This window comes from Panthera tigris, chromosome E3 (assembly GCF_018350195.1).
Source record: "Panthera tigris isolate Pti1 chromosome E3, P.tigris_Pti1_mat1.1, whole genome shotgun sequence".
Classification (NCBI taxonomy): Eukaryota; Metazoa; Chordata; class Mammalia; order Carnivora; family Felidae; genus Panthera; species Panthera tigris.
Window position 1 is genome coordinate 26,758,396 of NC_056675.1, and position 25,474 is coordinate 26,783,869.

General features: G+C 43.5%; 1 protein-coding gene across 1 annotated transcript in view; it reads left to right on the forward strand.

Moving 5' to 3' along the window:
* Positions 1-2,241: 2,241 nt before the first annotated feature.
* Positions 2,242-25,474, forward strand: part of LOC122234543 (basic proline-rich protein-like) — a gene marked incomplete at its 3' end in the record, with an annotated part of 342,718 nt that continues 319,485 nt past the window's right edge. Inside the window, exons 1-2 of the mRNA XM_042971194.1 lie at positions 2,242-2,626; positions 2,915-3,479. Coding sequence (XP_042827128.1) covers positions 2,242-2,626; positions 2,915-3,479 — 950 coding nt within the window. The remainder of the gene's footprint in view (positions 2,627-2,914; positions 3,480-25,474) is intronic.

A 25,474-nucleotide genomic window follows, 5' to 3' on the forward strand; every position in this document is an offset into this window, starting at 1 on the left:
CTACACCACCAGCTCTTCTGGGCTTCCAACAGATTGTGGGATTTAGCCTTCATTATCGTGTGAGCCAATGTCTTTCTCTCTGTCTCTCCTGTTGGTTTTCTTTCCCTGGAGAACCCTAAAAACTCTGTCTCCTACACAGCCCTTCTTTAAGTCCCCAGAAGTTGCCAAGTTCCTTCCTACCTCAAGGACCTTTCATTTCCAGCTGTAATGTTCTTCCCCCACCAGAACTCCTCACGTAGCTCCTTTTTTCTCATCCCCTAGGGCCCAGCTAAAGTCACTTCCCCTGGACTTCCCACGCAAGTTATCTTCCTGTTATTCTCTCATATGTACAACTTGGGGTTGTGTCCATACAACAAAGAGACAAGGCTCAACACTCAGCTTGGGGTTATATATTTACTTGTAGTATTTCTTTCTTTTGCCAGCTCTGAAGCTCTTTGAGGGCAAAGGTTGTGTCTACTTTGTTCACCATTATAAACCCAGTGCCTGGTATGGAGTAGTTCCCAAACAAACCTGTGAAATGGACACAGTGGTTTTGTTTTTTTTTAAGTACTCTCTACACCAAACATGGGGCTCAAACTCACCACCCCAAGATCAATAGTCGCATGCTCCACCTACTGAGCCATCCTGGTGCCCCTAAACGTAGTCATTTTCAAGGCCAGTGTTTGATAGTATTTTGGTGGAAAAAAATAAAAAATAAAAAAGATGGTCCCTTGCCTAATATGTGGCTTCATTCTGCTATATAATTTATGGTCTATATATGTCAAAACAAACCAAAACAAAAATTCTTAAAGTCTCTGCCAGAAGGCAAAAATTAACCTTACTGCCCACTAACCCTGTCGGGATCCCCCATTGGTCTGGTAAAAACCATTAGAGGTGATAGCTAAAACTTTGTGATGGAATTAACCAACTAGCTCTCAGCAGGAGTTTTAATGGCCACCAGGCGAGGTCTAGAAAATTTCTATGGCTTAATGGCCCATATACATTCACAGCTCTACATGTTTCTTCAGCGGCTACATTATTTTCTCTGTGAGAATGCTTTATCTGAACAGACTATTTTTCTTGAAAAAATATTTTTCCAAAAAAAATTCCAGATAGTTATAATTCCAGTGCAGAGTTTTCTACCGCAATCCATGAGCTAATGAAGGCAAATAAATTTGTGGAATCCCTGAGACATATAGGCACTTAATAAATGGTAGTTTCTTTCTCCAGGGTTATTTTTCTATAAGGATTAAACAGACTTGCAACAGGTACTAAATAAGTCCTAAAAATCTAATGTATAGTATAGTGAATACAGACCACAATACTGTATCATAATCATCAAACTTGCGAAGAGACTAGATCTTAGTTATTGCCACCACTAAAAGGAAATAATTATAGGTCCTAATTGTCAGTATACAGTGGCAATCATATGACAATACAGGAATGTGTCAAATCAACATATTATACACCTGAAATTTACACAATGTTATGTATAAAATTTATTTCAGTTTAAAAAAATGCTATTTAACTCAAACTACTGGTTATGAAAATGTCCCTGAAAGAAAAGAAAAAGGTAGGGGCACCTGGGTGGCTCAGTCGGTTAAGTGTCAGACTCTTGATTTTGGCTCAAGTCATGATCTCATGGTTTGTGAGTTCAAGTCCTAAGTCAGGCTCGGTGCTGAAAGAGCAGAGCCTCCTTTGGATTCTCTCTCTGTCCCTCCCCTGCTTGCCTGTGCACTCGTGCTCTCTCTCTCTCTCTCTCTCTCTCTCTCTCAGTAAATAAATAACATAATAAAGTAATTAAAAAAAATAAAAAACAATTTTTTGTTTTAGAAAATGAATAGGTAAGTAAAGGAATGTATTTGGAGAAGATAAAAATGAATGTTTATTTTAAAGTTTATTTATTTATTTTGAGAGCACACGGAGGGAGAGGGAGAGAGAGAAACCCAAGCAGGCTCAGTACCATCAGCACTGAGAGAGACTCAAACTGACAACTGAGAGATCATGACCTGTGTGGAAATCAAGAGTCAGTTGCTCAACTGACTGAGCCACCCAGGTGCCCCCAAAATGAGTATTTTTTAAAAAGCTGCTAGGCCTTACCTCTGCTTTGTCTTGAAGCTTAGTTGTAAATCTCTAGCATGTAATTTAATGTAAAAAAAAGAATTAAAAACTGGAAAAAAAATTAAAAGCTAGCAAAAACATTACATGGATTTGGAAAAAACTCTGGGGTAAGGAGCTCAACATTTTTAGGAACGGCCCTGGATGTGGAGCTGCCACCGCCTTCCTCCTCCTCCTCCTCCTCCTCCTCCTCCTCCTTCTCCTCCTCCTCCTTCTCCTCCTCCTCCTCCTCCTCCTTCTCCTCCTCCTTCTCCTCCTCCTTCTCCTCCTCCTTCTCCTCCTCCTCCTCCTCCTCCTCCTCCTCCTTCTCCTCTTCCTTCTCCTCCTCCTTCTCCTCCTCCTCCTCCTCCTCCTTCTCCTCCTCCTTCTCCTCCTCCTTCTCCTCCTCCTTCTCCTCCTCCTTCTCCTCCTCCTTCTCCTCCTCCTTCTTCTCTCCTTCCTCCTTCTCCTCCTCCTTCTTCGTCCCCTCCTCCTTCTCTTCCTCTTCCTCCTCCTTCTCCTTCCCCTCCTCCTCCTCTTCCTCCTCCTCATCCTTTTCCTCCTTCTCATCCTTCTCCTCCTCCTCATCCTTCTCCTCCTCCTTCTTCTCCTCCTCCTTCTTCTTCCCCTCCTCCTTCTCTTCCTCCTCCTTCTTCTCCTCCTCCTCCTCCTTCTCCTCCTCCTCCTTCTCTTCCTTCTCCTCCTCTTCCTCCTCCTCATCCTTTTCCTCCTTCTCATCCTTCTCCTCCTCCTCATCCTTCTCCTCCTCCTTCTTCTCCTCCTCCTTCTTCTCCTCCTCCTTCTTCTTCCCCTCCTCCTTCTCTTCCTCCTCCTTCTTCTCCTCCTCCTCCTCCTTCTCCTCCTCCTCCTTCTCCTCCTCCTCCTCCTCCTTCTCCTCCTCCTTCTCCTCTTCCTTCTCCTCCTCCTTCTCCTCCTCCTTCTCCTCCTCCTTCTTCTCTCCTTCCTCCTTCTCCTCCTCCTTCTTCGTCCCCTCCTCCTTCTCTTCCTCTTCCTCCTCCTTCTCCTTCCCCTCCTCCTCCTCTTCCTCCTCCTCATCCTTTTCCTCCTTCTCATCCTTCTCCTCCTCCTCATCCTTCTCCTCCTCCTTCTTCTCCTCCTCCTCCTCCTTCTCCTCCTCCTCCTTCTCCTCCTTCTCCTCCTCCTTCTCCTCCTCCTTTTCCTCCTCCTTCTCCTCCTCCTTCTCCTCCTCCTTCTTCGTCCCCTCCTCCTTCTCTTCCTCTTCCTCCTCCTTCTCCTTCCCCTCCTCCTCCTCTTCCTCCTCCTCATCCTTTTCCTCCTTCTCATCCTTCTCCTCCTCCTCATCCTTCTCCTCCTCCTTCTTCTCCTCCTCCTTCTCTTCCTCCTCCTTCTTCTCCTCCTCCTCCTCCTTCTCCTCCTCCTCCTTCTCTTCCTTCTCCTCCTCTTCCTCCTCCTCATCCTTTTCCTCCTTCTCATCCTTCTCCTCCTCCTCATCCTTCTCCTCCTCCTTCTCTTCCTCCTCCTTCTTCTCCTCCTCCTCCTCCTTCTCCTCCTCCTCCTTCTCTTCCTTCTCCTCCTCTTCCTCCCCCTCCTTCTCCTCCTCTTCCTTCTTCTTTTTTTAGTTTTTTTATGTATTTTGAAGGGGGTGGGGGAGGACAGAGAGAGAATCCCACCCAGACTCCACGCTGGCAGCAAGGAGCCTGAGCCACCCAGGTGCCCTGGGCATACTTCCATCTTGTTCCCATGAGAGAATTCTTACTGCTCCCACCCCTTCTCAATGTTCCTATGGTCACAGCTGGGCTCTTCCACCCTTTGCCCAAGAAACAGAGCCACGGAGCACCTCTGGAATGGAATCATGGGCTTTTACCAAAACAAGTGAGAATGTTCCACCACCATCCAGACTTGGTGGGAAATCTCCAGTTTGCCCAGGGCCAGGCATTCACCCTCACCATCAGCACCACCTCTCGGGGGATGAGGCCACCAGCGTCTATTCTACAGTGGCTACAACTGGCCTGAACTCTTGTAAAAGGAGCTGTCCACACAGAGTGAACCAGCTGGGGAACTGACGAGCCTTGGGGCATAAAGATGGATCCTAGGCTGGGTGTAACTGGTTGACAGTCCTCTCTGGGTGACAAGAGAAGGACAACCAACATAGCTTCCAAGCACTGGTAATTCTTGCTTATTTAAGTACTTAAGTGAAGATCAGTTCCTCCCCACAGCACTCCTGTGTGTTCTCTTTTTCCCAGCCCACCAGCAGAATCAGCAGCACTTTGTTAGACGTGCAAATTCTCAGGCCCCACCCACCGCAACTGAAACCCTGCAGGGTGGAGTCCTGCAATCTGTGTGTCTTAACAAACCCTGGGGGTGACCCTGAGATATACTAAAGCTTGCTCTAGTCTGGGGCAGTGCTTCTCCAACCGGGCATTGTACTAGAATCTCCTGAAGTTTTGAAAACTCCGAATGGCCAGGCTCCACCTATACATTTTAAATCAGAATCTGCCGAGGAGACCGAGATATCAGTAGTTCTCCCGGATCTGCCGGGGGTGACTTGAATGGGCAGGCAGGTTTGAGAACCAGTGGTCAACTCTAGGGCCTGGAGGCCCAAGAGCGTGGTCTCCGGAACTGCAGCTTCAGCACCACCTGGGAGCTTATTAGAAATGCAGAGTCTCAGGCCCCGACCCAGGGCTGCTAAAGCTGTCTGCACTTTCACAAGATCCCGGGTGACTGGGAAGCACATAGAAATGTGACAAGCACTGACCTGGAGAACAAAAAACACATCTGAAGTGTTTCTGACTTATAGATCAATGATTTACCCAATTGGGTCCAAAGGTTGTTGCTTTTGTTTTTCTGGTTCTCTGGTGACCCTCCCTCTCCCCCATCAGTGGATGCCCTGGTTGGGGGAGGGGAGAACAACCCAGAGAGAGGAATTAAATTCAATAAGCACCTCATGGGGGCCCTGCAGAATGAGTAAGGAAGGAAGAAACGTTTTAATTAACATTTGGATGTGTTCTGGAGGTATACAGTTCACTAGATTATTAAGCACCACATTATGTAATAACTGCTCCCAGGAGGCCTCCCCATGAGCCAGCTGGTTCTTACTCTCCCACCCTCCAGTTTCTTATTTCATTCATTTCTCACCATCGCACCAGATCACTACACTGAATGATGTAGAAAGTGAAACCATGGCTGGCTCAGAACTGGAATAAATATTAACCCAGATTTATTATTTCTCTTTTTTTTAAGTTTATTCATTTTGAGAGAGAGGAAAAGAATCCTGAGCAGGCTCTGAACTGCCAGTGCAGAGCCTGATATGAAGCTTGAATCCACAAACCGTGAGATCATGACCCGAGCCAAAACCAAGAATTGGACGCTCAACCGACTGAGCCATCCAGGCGCCCCTATTATTTCTTTAAACAATGTGAAAAGAGAGTTTCAGATCGGAATGGGCCAGCTTTGGGGTGCCTGGCTGGCTCAGTCAGAAGAGCATGTGACTCTTGATCTTGGAGTCCTGAATTCGAACCCCACAGTGGGTATAGAGATTACTTAAAAAACATTGTTTTTTTCAGGAGCAAACTTTAAAAACATTTTCTTAAAAAAGGTTGACTTTGTGACCAAGTGCAATAGAAAGTTTACTGCAATTTTTTTAACTGATAAGATTTTTGAAATTAACCCGATTTACATTTTTAGTCTTTTTCCTCGTCTTGAGAATTAGCCTTGGCTGTACACTCATCTCTGTGTGTATGTGTTTATGCACAGTCAGGACAAACACAGATTTTTAGGCTGCCTGTGCTTCCTGGGCAGCAGGGTGTGGAAAGAGGCTGGGAGTGAGGATGCTTGGACCCCCTTCTAGCAAGTCACTTTGCTGTGCAGGACCTGGCTTTCTCACTTCCATAAAGGAGTGTGACAGTTGAGGTTACAAATTCAAATGGCCTCAGAAGCCTAGGTGGAAATCTAAACAGAGTTTAGGGCATCACCTCCTCAGCCCTTTTCTCCTTGTTGACCTGTGGGAACGTGAGTTCAGTATTGTCAATTTCAAGAGAAGCAAAAAAAAAAAAAATCTGGATTTTTGTCTTCAATTTCCCAATTTTTGAATGTTGGAAGCTCATATAACTTGATTTTGTTTTGTTTTGTGTTTTGCAGAAATTGGAAACCACTCAAAACATTTCTGAGGCCATCGACCACCTGGGGCCAGCCAGGTAATGACCTGTAGACTAAGTGATATCCCAGGACTCTTAGGATTCCATGTTACCCCTTTAATGAATCTGTTGTTTTTGTGTAGTCATAGCCGTGTCTCTAGTTCATTCTGTCAATAAATATTTGAGCACCCATTATAAGCCTGAAACCATAGTTGATTAAAAAAAAAAGAAGAATGACATAGGGTTTCTACCTTTAGGTAAGGAAATGGGAGAGCTCAGTGAGATGCACCGTATAGAGTAAGGCTTCCTGAATAATTACGCTTGTTGAAAAGTCTAAGGAAAGGCAGACCCAGTTCTCCAGCGAGACACGCAATCTCTCTGAGGCTTGATATTTTCATTCTTTCTTTTATGTTTATTTATTTCTGAGACAGAGAGAGACAGAGCATGAGTGGGGGAGGGGCAGAGAGAGTGGGAGACACAGAATGAGAAGCAGGCTCCAGGCTCTGAGCTGTCAGCACAGAGCCAGATGAGGGGCTTCAACCCACGAACTGTGAGATCGTGACCTGAGCTGAAGTCGGACGCTTACCTGACTGAACCACCCAGGTGCCCCCACAATTGCAATTTTTTTTTTTAAAAAAAGCAGAAAACAGCACTGATGCGATGCAAATGCATCAGAGAAGCTCTTTCAGGTCTTTTCCACCAATGATGACGCAAAGCCTTTTGCTCCTTGTGAGTGGTGCTTGAATTCTCAGGCAGGTTTAATTAGAATACCAAGAGCCAGAGTTGCGTACTTGATGATTTTGAAGGGGGCTTATACGGATGTTTAAGGGTCTTTAACAGAGATGATTCTTGGTTTTTTAAATTTGTCTAATTGCACTTGAACATGTACAACTTTCCTTTTTTCCTGAGACAATTATTTCTAGCACTGATTTCACACTTACCCTTAAAGCATCATCTTTAGGCTGATGACTCTCAAAATCGCATTTCAGGCCACATTCTTACATATCCAGCTCCCAGCTTGGCATTTCTCCCCGGAGATCTCATACACATCTTGGGTTTAACAGGCTCAAAACAGAACTTTTGACCCAAATTTGCCTCCTCCCAAGCCTTTCCTATACCAATAAATCACACACTGGTTGCTCAGGTCAAACGTTGGGAAATATCTTAATTTTTTTATATCACCCCCCACATCCTATCTCTCATGGAGGCCTATGTGCTTTGGCTCCAATATCCCATAGCATCATATATATTTTAAAGTTTATTTATTTATTTTGTGAGAGAGAGAGAAAGAGAGAGAGAGAGAGCGCACATGCACATGGGTTCAAACAGTGGAGGGGCAGAAGCAGAGAATCCCACGCAGCATGCAGGCTTTGTGCAGCAAGCACAGAGCCCCATGAGGGGCTCCATCCTTCAAACCATGAGATCAGGACCTGAGCCACAATCAAGAGTGGGATGCTTAACCGACTGAGCCTTTCAGGCCCCCCAGTATCTCACAGCATTGTAGGCAAAGTATAATCACTTACCATGTGCACACGATCGGTCAGTTCAAGTCACTATTACCTCTACTCCAACAGCCTGCGAACTGATCTTCCTACTTCTCCCACTTCTATCCTTCCTTACACAGCAGCCAGAGTGATCTGAAAGCACAAATAACCTTTCTCCCTTCCTCACAACCCTCCAAAGGCTTTCCATCGCAGGTGAATAGAACCCAGACGTATTACAATGCCCCACAAAGCTCTGTGGGATCTTGCGTCTGCCTGTTTTCCCCCAGACTGGCCTTACTTTCATCTGTCAAATATGCCAGGCTTGTAGCAACTGAGGGCCCTAGCCAGAAAGTTCTTCTCATGGCCTCTCTCCTCTCATCACTGTCTCTTCCTCAGAAAGGCCTTCCTTGACCATCTCTGGCGGACACTTCTCCACCCTTGTCCACAGAAATGGAACCACTTATTTTTAGCTGTACCCGTAATGGCCCGGCTTCCCTTGATGATTTATGACCATATGACTAAGTTCTGGCCAATGCAATCCAAGCAGAAATACAAAGTGGCAGTTTCCAGGAGCCATCCTTAAAAAAAATCATTGGCACATAGCCTTCCCTCGCCCCGCCCCCCCCCTTTTATTCATTCTACTGGCTGGAATGTGACATGATGGCTAGAGCTGGAGCAGCTGATGAGCTAACCCTAGAAATGGAGGCTGTATGCAGATCAATAAAATGGAAGAAGTCTGGATCCCTGAGGACTTGTTGGAGCAGGACTGCCTTCACAGAACTGGATAACTTGCTTCTGGACTCCTCCTTGAGAGAGATACAAACTTTTATCTTGTTTAATCCATTGTTATCTCCTTGAGAGAGAAACAGACTTTTATCTTGTTGAATCCGTTGTTATTTTTGGATCCTGTTACCAACTTACTTCCAATTGATGTTGGAGTCTCTGGCCAAGGCAGGCTTCTTTCGTATTTATCCATATTCTTTTCTTTAAAGCACTTGACATCTGAAATTGCCCTATATATTTACTTATGCCTCTATTTATGTTTTTATTATCTATCTTCCCCCTTCTGTATTGTAAACTTCTTGAAACCTGCTATATCCCTTCCCCCTTGGAAGAGTGTCACATAGGTTCTTAGTAAATACTTGTGGAATAAAATCAGTGAATGAACACCTACTATGTGCCAGGGAGGAAAGATACAAAGATGATTAACACATGTTTCCTGTGTCCCTTATCTGAGAAACTTCACCATCTAACAGGAAAATAACTCTCTAGTCAGTCATTCTCATTAGATTAATCTAAAACAGTGGTTCTTGGGGCGCCTGGGTGGCTCAGTTGGTTGAGTGTCTGACTTCGGCTCAGGTTATGATCTCACAGTTCATGAGTTCATGCCCCGTGTCAGGCTCTGTGCTGACAGCTTAGAGCCTGGAGCCCGCTTCCGATTCTGTGTCTCCCTCACTTTGCCCCTCCCCTGCTTACGTTCTGTCTCTCTCTCTGTCAAAAATAAATAAACATTAAAAAAGATTGATATAAAATGAAACGGTGGTTCTCAGCCAGAGGCAATTTTGTCCCCCAAAGGACATTTGTCAATATCCGGAGATATTTTTATTACAAAATATTTTATTTATTTATTTACTTATTTTTGTAATCAAAATATTTTGATTACAAGCTGGGGGCTGCTCTGGCATCCAGTAAGTGGACGCACAGGACACTGCTAACCACCCTGTGAGGCACACGACAGCCCTCGCCTAGATAATTAGCTGGCCTCAAATGCCAATAGTGCTGACGTTGATGGACCATGACCTAGCAAAGGTCAATGCCAATTAGATTTTTCAGAAAACAAGTTGTTTGGGCTGCATGAGAGTAGAAGCCATGGGGTGTGGGAAACACATGCCATGTGGCCTCTTTGGTGTTATTAGTGACAGTGTGGAATTAAGCCCCAAGTAGAGGTTGGCTGAGTTGTCACATTCTGCAAATCTCTCCATGGAGAGGCCAACCCCAGCTGTCAACCTTTTTTTACTTGTCACAGGGCCCACATTGTGAGGACACTGTAAACTCAGAGCAGGTAAAATTATGTCCAGAATTCTAGAGTTCCACACCAGTGAAGCTCTTTGAACAGTATCATCATTAACATAAAGAACTCCGGCATGGATTTTCACTTCACCTGATTTTCTCTGGAAGGCTGAGAGACCTCTGGGGATCTAGTGCTCTTTGTTGTAATATATCTCTTCTCTCTAATGAGTGAAACAAGTGTATCCACATTCATGGTCTTTCTGCAAAATGTTATTTTCTGATGCAAGTAAACAAATGATAGATGAGAGTAGACTAAAGGGCCGGAGATAATGGAAGTCATAGTTCTGGGCCACTTCATATCTTAACCATATATATCTTTTTTAAGCTTTCCAATTTGTTAGACATCGATGCATTCGGTGACCTTGCACAGTGGACTGAATCTCCCTGAGCCCCAGGTTCCTCGTCAGCAGACTCAGGGGTTGGATCAGACCATGACTTAGTTGTCTTCCACTCTAAGTAACCACAACGATATGTCACCTGTTACCGCCAGATAACTGATGGCTACCAATGCCTGGGTTTGAAGAAGTAAATTTTAAAATAAAGGAAAGACTATGGTGATTACTAGCATCAATGTTTACCACCACCCTCACTGCCCCCCCTCACCCTGTTTTCAAAAATAAAACATCACTGAGGCACCTGGGTGGCTCAGTCAGGTAAGCATCTGACTTTGGCTCAGGTCATGATCTCATGGTTCTTGGGTTCACGCTCTACATCGGGCTCCACACTCTTTCCCTCTGTCTCTCTCTCTGCCCCTACCCCACTCACACTTTCTTTCTTTCAAAAATAAATAAACTTTAAAAAAAAAAAACATCAGCATGAGTCCTTAGAACAGTATTTCCTAAAATAAATTTATCAGAACATAGGTCCTGAAAACAGGACCTCTATGTCAAAAAAACTGGGAAGCATACTAGAAGAGTAACAGTGACTCGCTTTAATTTTTTTTTTTAATGTTTACTTACTTTTTGAGAGAGTGAGAGACAGAGCGTGAGCAGGGGAGGGACAGAGAGAGAGGGAGACACAGAACCCGAAGCAGGCTCCAGGCTCTGAGCTGTCAGCGCAGAGCCTGACACAGGGCTCGAACTCATGAACTGTGAGATCATGACCTGAGCCGAAGTCGGCCGCTTAACCTAAGACTGAGCCACCAGGCACCCCTCACTTTAATTTTTTTTTTAAGTTTATTTATTTATTTTGAGAGAGAGAGAGAGACCGCACAAGCAACAAGCAGGGGAGGGATAGAGAGAAGAAGAGACAGAATCCCAAGCAGGCTCCTCACCATCATCTCAGAGTCAGATGTGGGCCTCAAACTCATGAACTGTGAGATCATGACCTGATCCGAGATCAAGAGTCATAAGCTTGGGAAGCCTAGGTGGCTCTGTCGGTTAGGAGTCTGACTCTTTGTGTCCACTCAGGTCGCGATCGCTTGGTTTGTGCATTGGAGTCCCACGCTGTCAGTGTGGAGCCTGCTTAAGATTCTCTCTCCCCCTCTCTCTCTACCCCTCCCCCCTCACTCTTTCTGTCTCTTTCTCAAAAATAAATAAACTTAAAAAAAATTATAAAAAGAGTCAGAAGCTTAACTGACCGAGCTACCCAGGCACCCTTTAATTTTTTATAAACCCAGTGTTTTCACTTATTAGACTGGAGAATTCACTTTTTCCTGAATATTTCTTAGCATCCTACAGCACTGGTGTTCCTTGAAACACTTTGGAGACCCTGCCTTTGTATATGATGATCTTACCCTTTGCTCTGTACCCACTTCAGGAGAGAATGATGGTAACCACTAGGAAAAAAATGTCAAGGAAGACAGACAACATGCTTCCCAACATCCCTGGCCTTGAATAAAAACTTGAGAATTCCCATATACTTGATATCAGGCAACAATAACATACTCAGACACACTATTAATGAAATTCATGTATTGACCTCATTTTGTTGTTATATAGCCTATGATACAGAGAGAGAGAAATTTAAACTTGTGCCTCTCTGCTTTATTTACTCAGTCAACCCTATTTCCTAAATGATTCTATTACAGAGGTGACAAATAGTTTTCTCATGACAACTTTGATCAGTGGGAAGTAGCTGCCTAGAGCTCTGTATTGAAAATGATAATAAGACCTTCAGTGGGTTTGGAGGGAGCATATACTGTGATTGATTCTTAATGTCTGTCTTGGATATAGTCTTGTGATTGATTATTGATGTCTGTTGTTGTTTAGACTAGCAGAATGCATTGGTTTCTTGTGTGTGTTTCCCCACCCCAAATCAGAAACTTCTATTTTTTTTTAATTTTTAACTTATGTTATTATTTTTTTAAATTAAAGATTTTATTTTAAGTAATCTCTACACCCAGTGTGGGTCTCCAACTCACAACCTTGAGATCAAGAGTCTCATGCCCTGCCAACTGAGCCAGCTAGATACCCACAAAGTCAAAACTTTTACAAACTGCTCAAGTTGGTTTGATTGGGAAATTAAGACTTGATGCACTTACGTGACAAAATGAGTGGTATAATTCCATAGGGTCAGAAAACTGAGAAGTTCCTTAAGTTCTTAGGTAAAAATAAATTATATGTAAGAGTTAATATGGGCCTTGAAGGGTAGAAAGGTTAGGTCTTATGAGGATACCTTGGGAGATAATTCTTAGCAGAAACTATAATGAACTAACCAATGACCATGGGATAGCTTGTATCTCTAGAGCTGCCTAGATACCGTGTCATCCCTTAGACAGTGCTCAATAAAGGATACATTCTTATCCTTTATCTAGCACAGCAGTGTCCAACAGAAACATGATTTGATCTACATATATAATTTTAAGCTTTCTAGTAGCCACCTTTAAAAAAGGAAAGAGAAATGAAATTAATTTTAATAGTATATTTGATTTAACCCAATATATGTAAAATAGTATCACTTCATATAATCAATATAAAAATTATTAAAAAGATATTTTACACTCTAGTTTTGGCAATAAGTCTTTGAAAGCTGGTAAATATTTTACTTACAGTATATCTCAGTGGGAACCAGCCACATTTCAAGTGCTCGATAGCCACAAGTGGCCAGTGGCTACCATATTGGAAACTATCAATCTAAACTACCACCACCACCACCCCTTTTTTTAAGTAAGCTCTAGGCCCAACATGGGCCTTGAACTCACAACTCAGAGATCAAGAGTCACATGCTCTATAAACTGAGCCAGGCAGGTACCTCTAAGCTACCACTCTTATTTACATGTTCTTTCTTCCAAAGACTTTGAATATAGTTAATTAGGTTTCAAAAGTTTTCCCAAACTCTTTTCTGATGGATACAACTGGTGCCAGCAATATTTTTTAATCTAAAAATTATTTCTGAAAATAAAACATAAGAAAAATCTATAGAGGCACCTGGCTGGTTAAGTCAGAAGAACATGCAACTCTTGATCTTGGGGTCATGAATTTGAGACCCACGTTGGGTGTAGAGGTTACTTAAAAATAAATAAATACATACATACATAGGAGAAATGGGCAGGGGGATGCGTTAAATGGGTGATGGAGATTGAGGATGGCACATGTTTTGTTTGTTTTAATTTTTTTTTCTTAACGTTTTATTTATTTTTGAGACAGGGAGAGACAGAGCATGAACAGTGGAGGGTCAGAGAGAGAGAGACACAGAATCTGAAACAGGCTCCAGGCTCTGAGCTGTCAGCACAGAGCCCAATGCGGGGCTCGAACTCATGGACCACGAGATCATGACCTGAGCCAAAGTCGGCCGCCCAACCGACTGAGCCACCCAGGTGCCCTGAGGAGGGCACATGCTGTGATGAGCATTGGGTGTTGTGTCAAAGTGTTGAATCACTAAATCCTTCACCTGAAACTAATATTACATTGTATGTTAACTAACTGGAATTTAAATAAAAACTTGGAAAAAATATATATAGGTAAAAGTCTATTAATTCATTACTTTAAAAAATAACTTAAATTACAAATTGATTTTAAAAAATAAAAGAGGGGGTGCCTGGGTAGCTCAGTCAGGTAAGTGTCTGACTTTGACTCAGGTCATGATCTTAAGGTTAATGAGAACAAGCCCCACATCCAGCTCTCTACTGTCAGCATGGAGTCCACTTTGGATCCTGTCTCCCCCTCTCTACCGCCCCTCCCCTGCTGGCTGACTTACTTCGTGTGGCATTATACTCTCTAGATCCGTCCATGTTGTTGCAAATGGCAAGATCTCATTCTTTTTTCTGGCTAGTATTCCATTGTATATATACAGCACATCCTTTTTTAAAAATTATTTTATTTTATTTTTTAATGTTTATTTTTGAGAGACAGGGACAGAGCACAAGTGGGGGAGGAGCACAGAGAGAGGGAGACAGAATTCAAAACAGGCTCCAGGCTCTGAGCTGTCAGCACAGAGCCTGATGCGGGGCTTGAACCCAAGGACTGCGAGATCATGACCTGAGTCGAAGTCGGATGCTCAACCGACTGAGCCATCCAGGTGCCCCAGTATATACAGCTCATCTTTATCCATTCATCTATTGACAGCCACGTGGGTTGATTCCATAACATGGCTATTATAAATAATGCTGCAGGGGCACCTGGATGGCTCAGTCAGTTCAGCGTCCAACTTCGGCTCAGGTAATGATCTTGCGCCTCATGAGTTCAAGTACCACATCAGGCTCTCTGCTGTCAGGGTGGAGCCTGCTTGTGGTCCTCTGTCCATCTCTCTCTGCACCTCCCTCGCTTGCACTCTCTCTCTCACTCTCAAAAATAAGTAAACCTTTTTAAAAAAGATTTAATAATGCTGCCATAAACACGGGAGGGGGGCATATATCTTTTTGAATTAGTGTTTTCATATTCCTTGGGTAAATACTCAGTAGTGAAATTACTGGATCATATGGTAATTCTATTTTTAACTTTTTGAGGAACCTCCATACTGTTTTCCACAGTGGCTGCACCAGTTTGCATTCCCACCAGTAGTGTGTGAGGGTTATTTTTTCTCCACATCCTCTCTTTTATTTTATTTTCATTTTTTAATTAAAAAAAATGTGTGTGTGTGAGAGAGAGAGAGGGCCATTTAAGTGCCGTCAGGGACAAATAGCCTACAATTTCACTCATGTGGAATTTAAGAAACAAAACAAACAGATAAAATAAGAGACAAACCAACCCCCCCCCAAAAAAAAGACCCCCAAAAAACAGACTCTTAACTGTAGAGAGCAAACTAATGGTTATCAGATGGGAGGTAAGTAGGGGGTTGGGTGAAACGAGTGAAGGAGGTTAAGAGTAACACTTGCCATGATGAGCACTGAGTCACGTATCAAGTTATTGAATCACTATATTGTACCCCTGAAACTAATATAACGCTGCATGTTAACTATAGAATTAAAGTAAGGTAAAATAAAAGTTTCTATTATGCAAGATGAAAAAAAATCATAATCAAGAAAATCAAAAATAAAAGCGATTGTTATTTTTGTTCCCTGTTGACATTAGGAAGGCAGAGCTATTAAATAGACAATAGTGCTCGTTCCCACGACTTGTTCTTTCTCTCTCTCTTTCATTTTTTAAATTGTGCTAAAATATACATAACATAAAATTTATCATTTATATGTGTAGTCATGGCATCAAGTTCATTCGTGTCGTTGTGCTACCATCACCACCATGGAACCTTTTCATCCTCCCGTGACATAATCCACCCATTAAATAATAACTCCCCAACTCTCCTTCCTACCCTACCCACCCCTGACGTCCACCATTCTACTTTTGGTCTCTATGAATTTGACTACTCTAGGTACCTCATATGAGTGGGGTCACACAGTATTCATCCTTTTGTGTATGGCTTCTTTCACTTGGCATAATGTCTTCAAGTTTCATCTATATTATGGCTCATGTCAGAATTTCCTTCCTTGTTATTTTTTCCTTCTTTCCTTCCTTTTTGAGTCTGAATAATATTCCACTGCATGTATATACATATATACATACATATATTATATATGTATGTAGAAACATATATAAACTAAATGGTAGTTATCCATTCACCCATCAATGGACACTTGGGTGTCCATTTGGACCTTTTGCTATTGTGAATAATGCTGCTCTGAACACAGGTGTGCACATGATCTGTTTGACTCCCCACTTTCAATTCTTTCGGGTATATGCCCAGAAGTAGAATTGCCAAATCATATACTTCTGCTTTTTCATTGGTCAAGGCACTTCCACGCTGTTTTCCATGGTGGCTGCTGTACTGTACCGTATTGCACACTCGCCCACAATGCACAAGGGTTCTGATTTCTCCATATCCTCACCAACACTTGTTATTCCCTGCTTGTTTGTTATTTACTTATCATCGCCATCCTACTGGGCAGAAAGTGGTATCTTACTGTGTTTGTTTGTTTGTTTGTTTGTTTCAAGTAGGCTCTGCACCCAATGTGGGGCTTAAACTCATGACCTTGAGGTCAAGAGTCACATGCTCTACCAGCTGAGCCATCCAGGAGCCCCTGGGGGTTCGTTTTGAACTTCTGTAATGATTAGAGACGATGACCATCTTTGCACGTGCATTTCTTCTTTGGAGAAATGTCTATTCAAGTCCTTTGCTCGTTTTTTAAATTGAGTTGCTTGTTCTTTTGTCATGGTTGAAATGTAGGAGTTCTTCATGTATTCTGGATATCGACCCATTTTTAGATATATGTGATTTGCAAATATTTTCTCCCATTCTATGTGTTTCACTTTCACTCTGTCGATAGTCTTTTTTTTTTTATTAAAAAAAATTTTTTTAACATTTATGAGAGACAGAAATCAGGAGCAGGGGAGGGGCAGAGAGAGAGGGAGACACAGAATCTGAAGCAGGCTCTAGGCTCGAGCTGTCAGCACAGAGCCCGGTGCGTGGCTCGAAGTCCATGACCTGAGCCGAAGGTGGAGGCTTAACCGACTGAGCCACCCAGGCGCCCCTGTCGACTATGTCTTTTGATGCACAGAAGTTCTTAATTTTGTAGTAGGTAGTCCAACTTAATCTACTTTTCCTTTCATTGCCTCTACTTTTGGTATTAGATTAAATTCGGAACTTTTGATAAAGAGATCAGGGTCTTCCTAGTCAATGAACTCTGCCACATATTTGAAAAGTTAAACCAACAGAGGGATCCTTAATGTTTTAATCTACTGACCCCTTTCATAAAGTCTAAGTGTTTTTTTCTGGAAAAGACTGTGAAATCTTTCTTTCTTTTCAATTTTTAATGTTTGTTTATTTTTGAGAGAGAGACAGAAAGAGAGAGACAGAGCATGAGCAGGGGAGGGGCAGAGAGAGAGGGAGACACCGAATCCGAAGCAGGCTCTAGGCTCTGAGCTGTCAGCACAGAGCCTGCTGCAGGGCTCAAACTCACGAAATGTGAGATCATGACCTGAGCTGAAGTCGGACTCTTAACTGACTGAGCCACCCAGGCGCCCCTCTTTCTCTTTTTCAAGTAGATTTCATGCCCAGCATGGAGCCCAATGTGAGGCGAACTCGAACCCTGAGATCAAGACCTGAGCTGAGATCGAGAGTCTGATGCTTAACTGACTGAGCCACCCAGGAGCCCTTATAAAATCTTTCTAACGCATGTTCTCAATACTGTTTCCAAATAGCTTTCTGAAAGTTTGCTTATTTATGAGGACAACCTCTCCTTCCTGTGCTGAGCCTGGGACTTTGTCCTTGGCCATTCCCCACTCCTCCCCTACTCTGCTCTGCCATGCAAGACACTGATCCCTGAAGGCTGCATTTCCCAGGCTCTCCAGTGAGCTGACTCCTGGCGGGTTCAACCAATGACAGTCACTGGCCCGAGACTGGAGGGCAGGAGGAGGAGAGAGGCCAGGGCATTTCTCCCCTTCTCTGCCTCTGCCCCTGCCCCTGAATCACCTTTGTGACTCCAGTGCCCAGCGGAAAGACCTGGCCCACATCTTCCATCAGGTGTGACCAGGGCTGTGGGCTCTGGCAGCACCTTTTGTTTTTTCAGCTCCAAGAGTGGTAGTGGCTTGTGCTGAAGTGATTGCCTCACTGTATCAGTCAGGTGCTTTTGGGGAACATATGGTAAAATCAGTCAAGGAAATAGGAAGAAAATTTAATAAAGGAACTATCTACAGAGGGGTGGGAAGAGTTCTGTTGAACTAACAAAGGAGACGCAGTAACCCAGGGCTAGTAACAGCCAGGAGCCTCTCTCACCATTAGGCCCTGGAAAAGACAGGTGGACGAAGACAGCGATGTGTAAGGAACTGTGGCCTTCAGTAGAGGGATGCAGTCACCTCTAGGTGAACTGCAGGGACAAACCTGGAGGAATAAACACCCACACGTCACTCTCCTCCCGCTCTCCCATCTGGTGGTGGCTCCTATTGGCAGAAGACAAGGACAAGGATTCTGCCATTGCAGTCCATACAGGTCAACCTCTGGGGCCCAGAGCAGGGTGGAGAAGGATGGAGAGCAGATCTACACAGACAAATGGAAAGAGCAGGTACACCACCCTCACACGTTGTCCCCTGTTTAGGCTTCCCAGCAGCCAAGGAACACATTCCTATCGTCTGGGTGTGGAAAATGGACTGTGCATCGGGCACCGGTGTGGCTCAGTCAGTTAAGTGTCTGACTTTGGCTCAGGGCATGATCTCACAGTGTGTGAGTTTGAACCCCATGTTGGATGGGCTCTGTGGGGACAGCTCAGAGCCTGGAGACTGCTTTGGATTCCGTGGCCTCCCTCTCTCTCTGCCCCTGCCCCACTCATACTCTGTCTCTCACTCTCAAAAATAAACATTAAATGTTTTTTAAATAATAAAAGAAGATGGACTATGCTGTGATTATTATTGTTATTACTTTGCCATAATATGTCTTTAAGAAAGAGTGTGCTATACCAGGGATAGGCATGCTGTAGCCTGTGGACCAAATATAGCTAGCTGCCTGTCATTGTAATTAGATTTTTATTGAAGCACGGCTCACTCATTCGTTGACATTATTTGTGGCTGCTTTTCCACTACTATGGCAATGTTGAGTAGTTTCAACAGAGATCACATGGCCTGCCCAGCCTGAAATATTTACTCTCTGGCCTTTTATACAAAAAGTTTGCTGACCCCTGTGCCATGCCCATTGTACCAGGAAGAACTGGTTACATAATTTTTAGGTCTTACTGCAAAATGAAAACGCAGAGCCCCTTCTTCAAAATCCTTGACGTATTTCAAGATGGCGGCAAACTTAAGGCTTCTCTAAGTGTGGGGTCATGTGGTACTGCACAGATGACACGCTTACATGTGTATACATACAGAATGGTTTCTAGCTGAATACGATGGCTATAGTAATCCATTTATCTCATTATTCATGGAGGTTTGAGGAGCAGGAGACATGGAATTTGGACTTTAACTACAGTAGGCACAGGAAGCCATCCTGTGTTCCAGGGATGCAGAGATCTACCAGAAGAGGAGAATTGTTTGAGAAAGAGTTTTTGCAATGTAACAGTTTTTCAAATAGAGAAAAGTTAAGAAACTAGAGAATATAACAAAGAGACATTACTTTAACATATAACTGAGGCATCTGGGTGGCTCAGTCGGTTGGGCATCTGACTTTAGCTTAGGTCATGATCTCACGGTTTGTGGGTTCAAGACCTGCATTGGGCTCCGTGCTGACAGCTCAGAGCCTGGAGCCTGCTTTGGAGTCTGTGTCTCCTTCTCAATCTGTCCCTCCCCACTCATGCTGTGTCTCTCTTCCTCTCAAAAAAGAATAAACATTAAAAAAAAATTTTTTTTTTTACTGCTACTATCCTTCTGGGGTACCTGCCACTAGTTTTTCCAGATGAACATATATCAAGAAAAAAAAAATTAAAGCCTGGTTCTCCAAAACATACCTCACTGGTAAGAGTGACTAGGTGTTTAGAATTTTATGCATCATGAAATCATCATTTCATGATACATTATAATGTAGTCAGAAAAATGGTCCTCCTTATATGCCCCTTAGGTGGTTTTCAGGTAGGGGTGTTTTTGGCATCAGGTACCCCAGTTTCTGCCACTTATCAAACTGTGTGGCCTGAGGCAGGTAACTCACTGCATTTTTTGAGTGCAGTTTCTTCCTATGAAAAAAAGGATTTGATAATATTTACCTCCTAGCAGGGCACCTGGGTGGCTCAGTTGGTTGGGCACCCTTGATTTCAGCTCAGGTCACGATCCCAGGGTCGTGGGATCGAGCCCTGTGTCAGGCTTTATGTTGAGTGTGGAACCTGCTTAAGATTCTCTTTCTCTCCCTCTGCCCCTCTCCCACACTCACGTTTTCTCTCTCTAAAATAAAATAAAATAAAATAACCTCAAAGAGCTTGAGAAATAGTGGTGGTTAGAAATAAATATAGGGGCAGCTGGTGGCTCAGTCAGTTAAGCGTCCCACTTTGGCTCAGGTCATGATCTCACCGTTTGTGGGTTCATGCCCCGCATCAGACTCTCTGCTGTCAGCACAGAGCCCACTTCAGATCTTCTGTCCCCCTCTTTCTCTGCCCCTCCCCTGCTTGTTCTCTCTCTCAAAAATAAATATAAGGGGGGCCTGGGTGGCTCATTCCGTTAAGCACCCGACTCTTGGTTTCAGCTTAGGTCATGGTCTCACAGTTTTGTGGGTTGGAGCCCCATATTGGGCTCTGTGCTTGCAGTATGGAGCCTGTTTGGGATTCTCTCTCTCTCCCTCTCTCTCTTTCCTTCCCTCACTCACCCTGGCTCTGTTTCTCTCAAAATAAATAAAAATTAAAAATATATATACATATAAAAAGAAATAAATATAATTAGGGTGAGTGTTCATTATTATTTTAACAAAATGGCGGAAAAGGTGGGTTCTGTTTTAAAATGGTAGCACAGGGCCAGGCTTTTTCTTTTGCTAGCTCTCTTCTCTCCCTGGTATTTGCTGAGAATAAACACTTCCCAAACACTCAATGATGATTTGGAGATTAAGCTATTATTTTTCTACATCCTATTATTTTCGAATTTGCTTCCTTTACCAAAGGTGATGTAATACTCGGCCATCTGCTTCCCCTTCATCCAAAAGCCACCTGAAATCATGCTTTTTCTGAGAAGCTTCTTCCAGGGCTCAGCAGGAAGGGTCCCCTAAGAGGTGGTATGCTTGGGGGACAGTCCAAACGCCATGCCAGCAGTGTGACCTTCAAATCATCTGAATCATTTTGTGGAAGCACAAAAGACCTTCCAGAACAAGCCTTCATTTGCTTCCTTGGCATAGGACGAAGGGATTGTTTCTGTTATGACACATACAGCTGTCCACTAACGAGGATGAAAAATTCTATTTCAGAGGTACTCTGGAAGGAAATATTTATCCCTGTCTTACTTGGTAGGCAATTTAACTCTTACATTTTTTTTTTTTAATTAGAGAGAGAGAGTGAAAGCTGGGAAGAGGGTCAAAGGGAGAGAGAGCGAGAGCGAGAGAAGAGAGAGAGAATCCCAAGCAGGCTCCACATCCAGTATGGAGCCTGACTAGGGGTTCCATCTCACAATCCCAGGATCATGACTTGAGTCAAAGTGAAGAATTGGATGCCTAACCAGTTGAGCACCCAGGCGCCCCTGCAATTTAACTCTTTAACTTAAATGAATTAAACTTATGAGACCTGGGGCACCTGGCTGGCACAGTCAGTGGAGAATGTGACTCTTGATGTCAAGGTTGTAAGTTCGAGCCCCGGGTTGGGTGTAGAGATTACTTAAAAATAAAATCTCAAAAAAAAAAAAAAAAAAAAAAAGCAAAATGGGGCTCCTGGGTGGCTCGGTCGGTTGAGCATCTGACTTCAGCTCAGGTCATGATCTCACAATTGATGAATTCAAGCTTTGCGTCCAGTTCTGTGCTGAGAGCTCGGAACCTGGAGCCTGCTTTGGATTCTGTGTCTCCCTCGCTCTCTGCCCCTCCCCCACTCATGCTCTGGCTCTGGCTCTGTCTCAAAAAATAAATAAGTAAACATTAGAAGAAAAATGAAAAAAAAAAAACGACTGCGATACCTGATTGTTTTTAAGAAAATGGACTCTTCGTACAAGTTGACAGAATGGGTTGATTGTTGGCTGAAGTCAGTCAGAGGGGCAGCATGGAAACAGGCAACCACGTGGGTTTAAATTTCAACCCTATTCACCAGCGATGTCACCTTTGGCAACTCATGTCCTTTATAGGCCTCTGCTTATAACCAGAGCACTGAGCTAGTTATGTAAAGCCCTCAGCACTGTGACTGGCAAGTAGTTAGAGCCCAACAAATGTTAGTTACTGTTATTATGAATGGTATATCATGACCATCATCATCAGATTTGGGTAACTTCCAAGCAGTGACAACAAAAACTGCAGGAGCCACTCTCCTTTACCCTGACTTTAACCTCCATCTGCCCACCTCCTCTTCCTGTCCCCAGCCCACATTAATATCCTTTCTCTTTAACTCGATCTCGGTGGGCCCTGACTTTAGGCAAGATATTTAAGAAGGCTTTTGCCGGTGAGGAACTCAGGGAAAGACTCAGGGGTCAAAACACAAGGAAGAAACCCAGGGCTAGACTGCTAGGAACGCCTACTAAAGGCCAGAGAGAGGGCCACCTGGGTGGCTCAGTCGCTTGGACGCTTGGGTGTCCAGTGTTTGATTTCTGCTCAGGTCGTGATCTCATGGGGATTCTCCGTCTCCCGTTCTCGCTGCCCTGCCCTTGCTTTCTCATTCTCATTCTCTCTCTCTCTCTCTAAAATAAACATTTGAAAAAATGCCAGAGAGAAAGGAAGATGCAGTATCTCTGGCCCAACTGCACTTGTCAACGAACATTCAAAATAAAAAGTTTTGCCCCCGTTCAACCCAATTCTTCAGAAAGAAAGACATTGACATACACAGGATAGCCTTTTAAAATGTTAAAGAAAGAAACACACACAGGATAGCCTTTTAAAATGTTAAATGATAACCGTACCGACAATAGATGGCAATGACTTAGAGTTGGAAATTTTTTTACATAATCTGCATTTTATTGACATATATCCCTGATATTGCTGTAATCTTCAGAAGCAAAGGAGCCGGTTCCTTAGTAGTGGCCATGCAAATCCTTGGGCACCTGCAGGGCCACACTGGAGGATCTCACCCTGTGTTTTCTCCACTTTATAAGTCACAGATAGCTTTGGCTGGGCATCATCGTCCTCCCATTTAATTGTTCGGAGAATGCATGAGCCACTGGGCAGCATGGCTTGTGCCCTGATTCATAGAAGCTTGGCCCTTGCCTCAAGCTGAGGCAGCCTGAGTGAAGATTTCAAATGTGTCATGAGTTTCCCAGCCAAATTCCTCCAAGCACCAACTTGAAAACTCAAAAATAGCCCTTAGTGAGGGAGCCTGACCTGTGACAAAGATTTCCTAGCTGGGAGCACGTATAAGAGGGCTGAGGGTTTTCTTTTTTTAAAATCTGCTTTAATGTCTCTATGCTGGGAATTTGCTTTTAAGAGTGTGTTTGAAAAATCACTCTTGTACTTGAGTCTACTGTTTGAGAATGGGGTTCCTCAATTCTTGTGCCTGATTGGGGTTAATCCTCTGCCAGATCTAAGGATCAAAGGAAACAAAAGAGAGAGAGCCTTGTCTTTTATTTACTCAGGATATAAATTGAAGTATCTATCTAGGAAATGTGGAAGATCTATCTAGAAAAATCCCAGTGGTTGAGGACTCTGGGTTTGGCCTATGTTTAAATTCTGATGCCAGGGTCTTTTAGAAGTTAAAGGCTCAGGTCAACTCAGTTTTTGAGTTTCTGATTTAAGAAATATAAGAATGTATAAGAAATAGCAAATAGGGCACAAAACTTATGGTCTATTTTAAGAGTTCTGTTTTTACAACTGAACACTTTTAACACAAGGGGAAAAACAACAATGCAATATAATTACTTATTCACCAGGTAATAATTATCATTTATTAGGAAGGATTCATGCATAAGCCCTACAGGGGTGTGGACTAGCAAGGTGCACTATTTTATTTTATGTATTTATTTTTTCTAAAGGTGCACAATTTTTTTTTAATTAAAAAATTTTTTAATGTTTATTTATTTTTGAGAGAGAGAGAAAGAGAGAGAGAGAGAGAGACAGAGCACGAGTGGGGGAGGGGCAGAGCTCGAGGGAGACACAGACTCCCAAGCAGGCTCTAGGCTCTGAGCTGTCAGTACAGAGCCCGTCACAGGGCTCAAACCCACAAGCTGTGAGATCATGACCTGAGCCAAAGTCAGACCTGAGCCTCAACTGACTGAGCCACCCAGGTGCCCCACGGGTGCACAATTTTAAAATCCGGACTTCTTTCCCATCAGTGTTTCTCCAGGACTCTGTGTATAACCTCATTAGGCAATAACATTCAAGATCTAAATCTGAGGCCTATGATGAATGTGAGGTCAGGACCATATGTCTCTTCTGTCCCTGCCTGTCATAGTCCTTGCCTGTTACCAGCTGTGTGACCTTAGGCAGGCTGCTCAGTTCCTGCTGGCATCAGAGATACTGACATCCTAGGGTGGTTCTGGAGAATTCCATGAAGTAACCTACACAGAGCATTCAGCTCAGTGACTGGCATTAGTAAATGCTCAATAAACATTAACCAGAGTTGGTCACTATTATTAGTGCTAAGACCCTATACCTCGGCCAGAGTTTATTTAATTGGTTTGTGTGGGTCACTGCCACACCCTGAGAGTATCCATTCTTTGTCCATTTGTTCAACACATATTTACTGAATCCCTACTTTTAACTTTGTAAAGAATTTTGTTTTACAACTACCATGTCTGTATTCTAATTAGGAAGCTAGCAATAAGAAAAAAAAATCACCCATGATCCCATGATCACAGGACATCGATATTAAGTACATTTGATACATTTTCTTCTTAGGTCTTTTCTCCTTCCTTTTTTCTCTGCATTGGGATCCTTGCTGACAGAGTGGAGCCTGCTTGGATTCTCTCTCTCTCTTTCTCTCTCTCTGCCCCTCCATCATGTGTGTGCTCTCTCTCTCAAAATAAATAACATAAATAATAAAAAAAAAAAAAAGAATTCTTGGGGTGCCTGGGTGGCTCAGTTGGTTGGGCGTCCGACTTCGGCTCAGGTCATGACCTCACGGTTTGTGAGTTTGAGCCCCGCGTCGGGCTCTGTGCTATCAGTTTGGAGCCTGGAGCCTGCTTCAGATTCTGTGTCTCCCTGTCTCTCTGCCCCTCCCCCACTCACGCTCTCTATCAAAAAACGAATAAACGTTTAAAAAAATTAAAAAGAAAGAATTCTTCATATCTAGGGGCTCCTGGGTGACTCAGTCAGTGGAGTGTCTAACTCTTAATTTGGAGGTCATGATCACAGGGTCATGGGATCGAGCCCTGTGTCCAGATCTGCGCTGAGTATGGAGCCTGCTTGGGTTTCTCTCTCTCCTCTCTCTCTGCCCCTCCTCTGCTCCTTTTAACTCTCTCTCTCTCTCTCTCTCTCAAATAAATAAAACATATAAAAAAAGACAAACGACAACAACCACAACTATTTTTTGAGTGTTTACTGGGCCAGGTGCTGTGCTATGTGCTGAGGATCGAGGAGGAAGAGACGGACAGGTGTGGACTCTGCTTTCACAGACAGAGGTCCTATTCTAAAAGTGAGACAGATAATAAATTGTACAAAGAAACCCAATACTGGCAGATGGTGATGGGTGCTACCAAGAAAAGAAATAGGGTGTGTGACAGAATGTTCCTAAATAGGACATTGGCTAGGTTTTTGGGCAGGGAGGTCAGGGAAAACCTCTCAAGAGAATGGAGATGGACCATGGAAAACAGTGCCAGGACTAAGATGAGG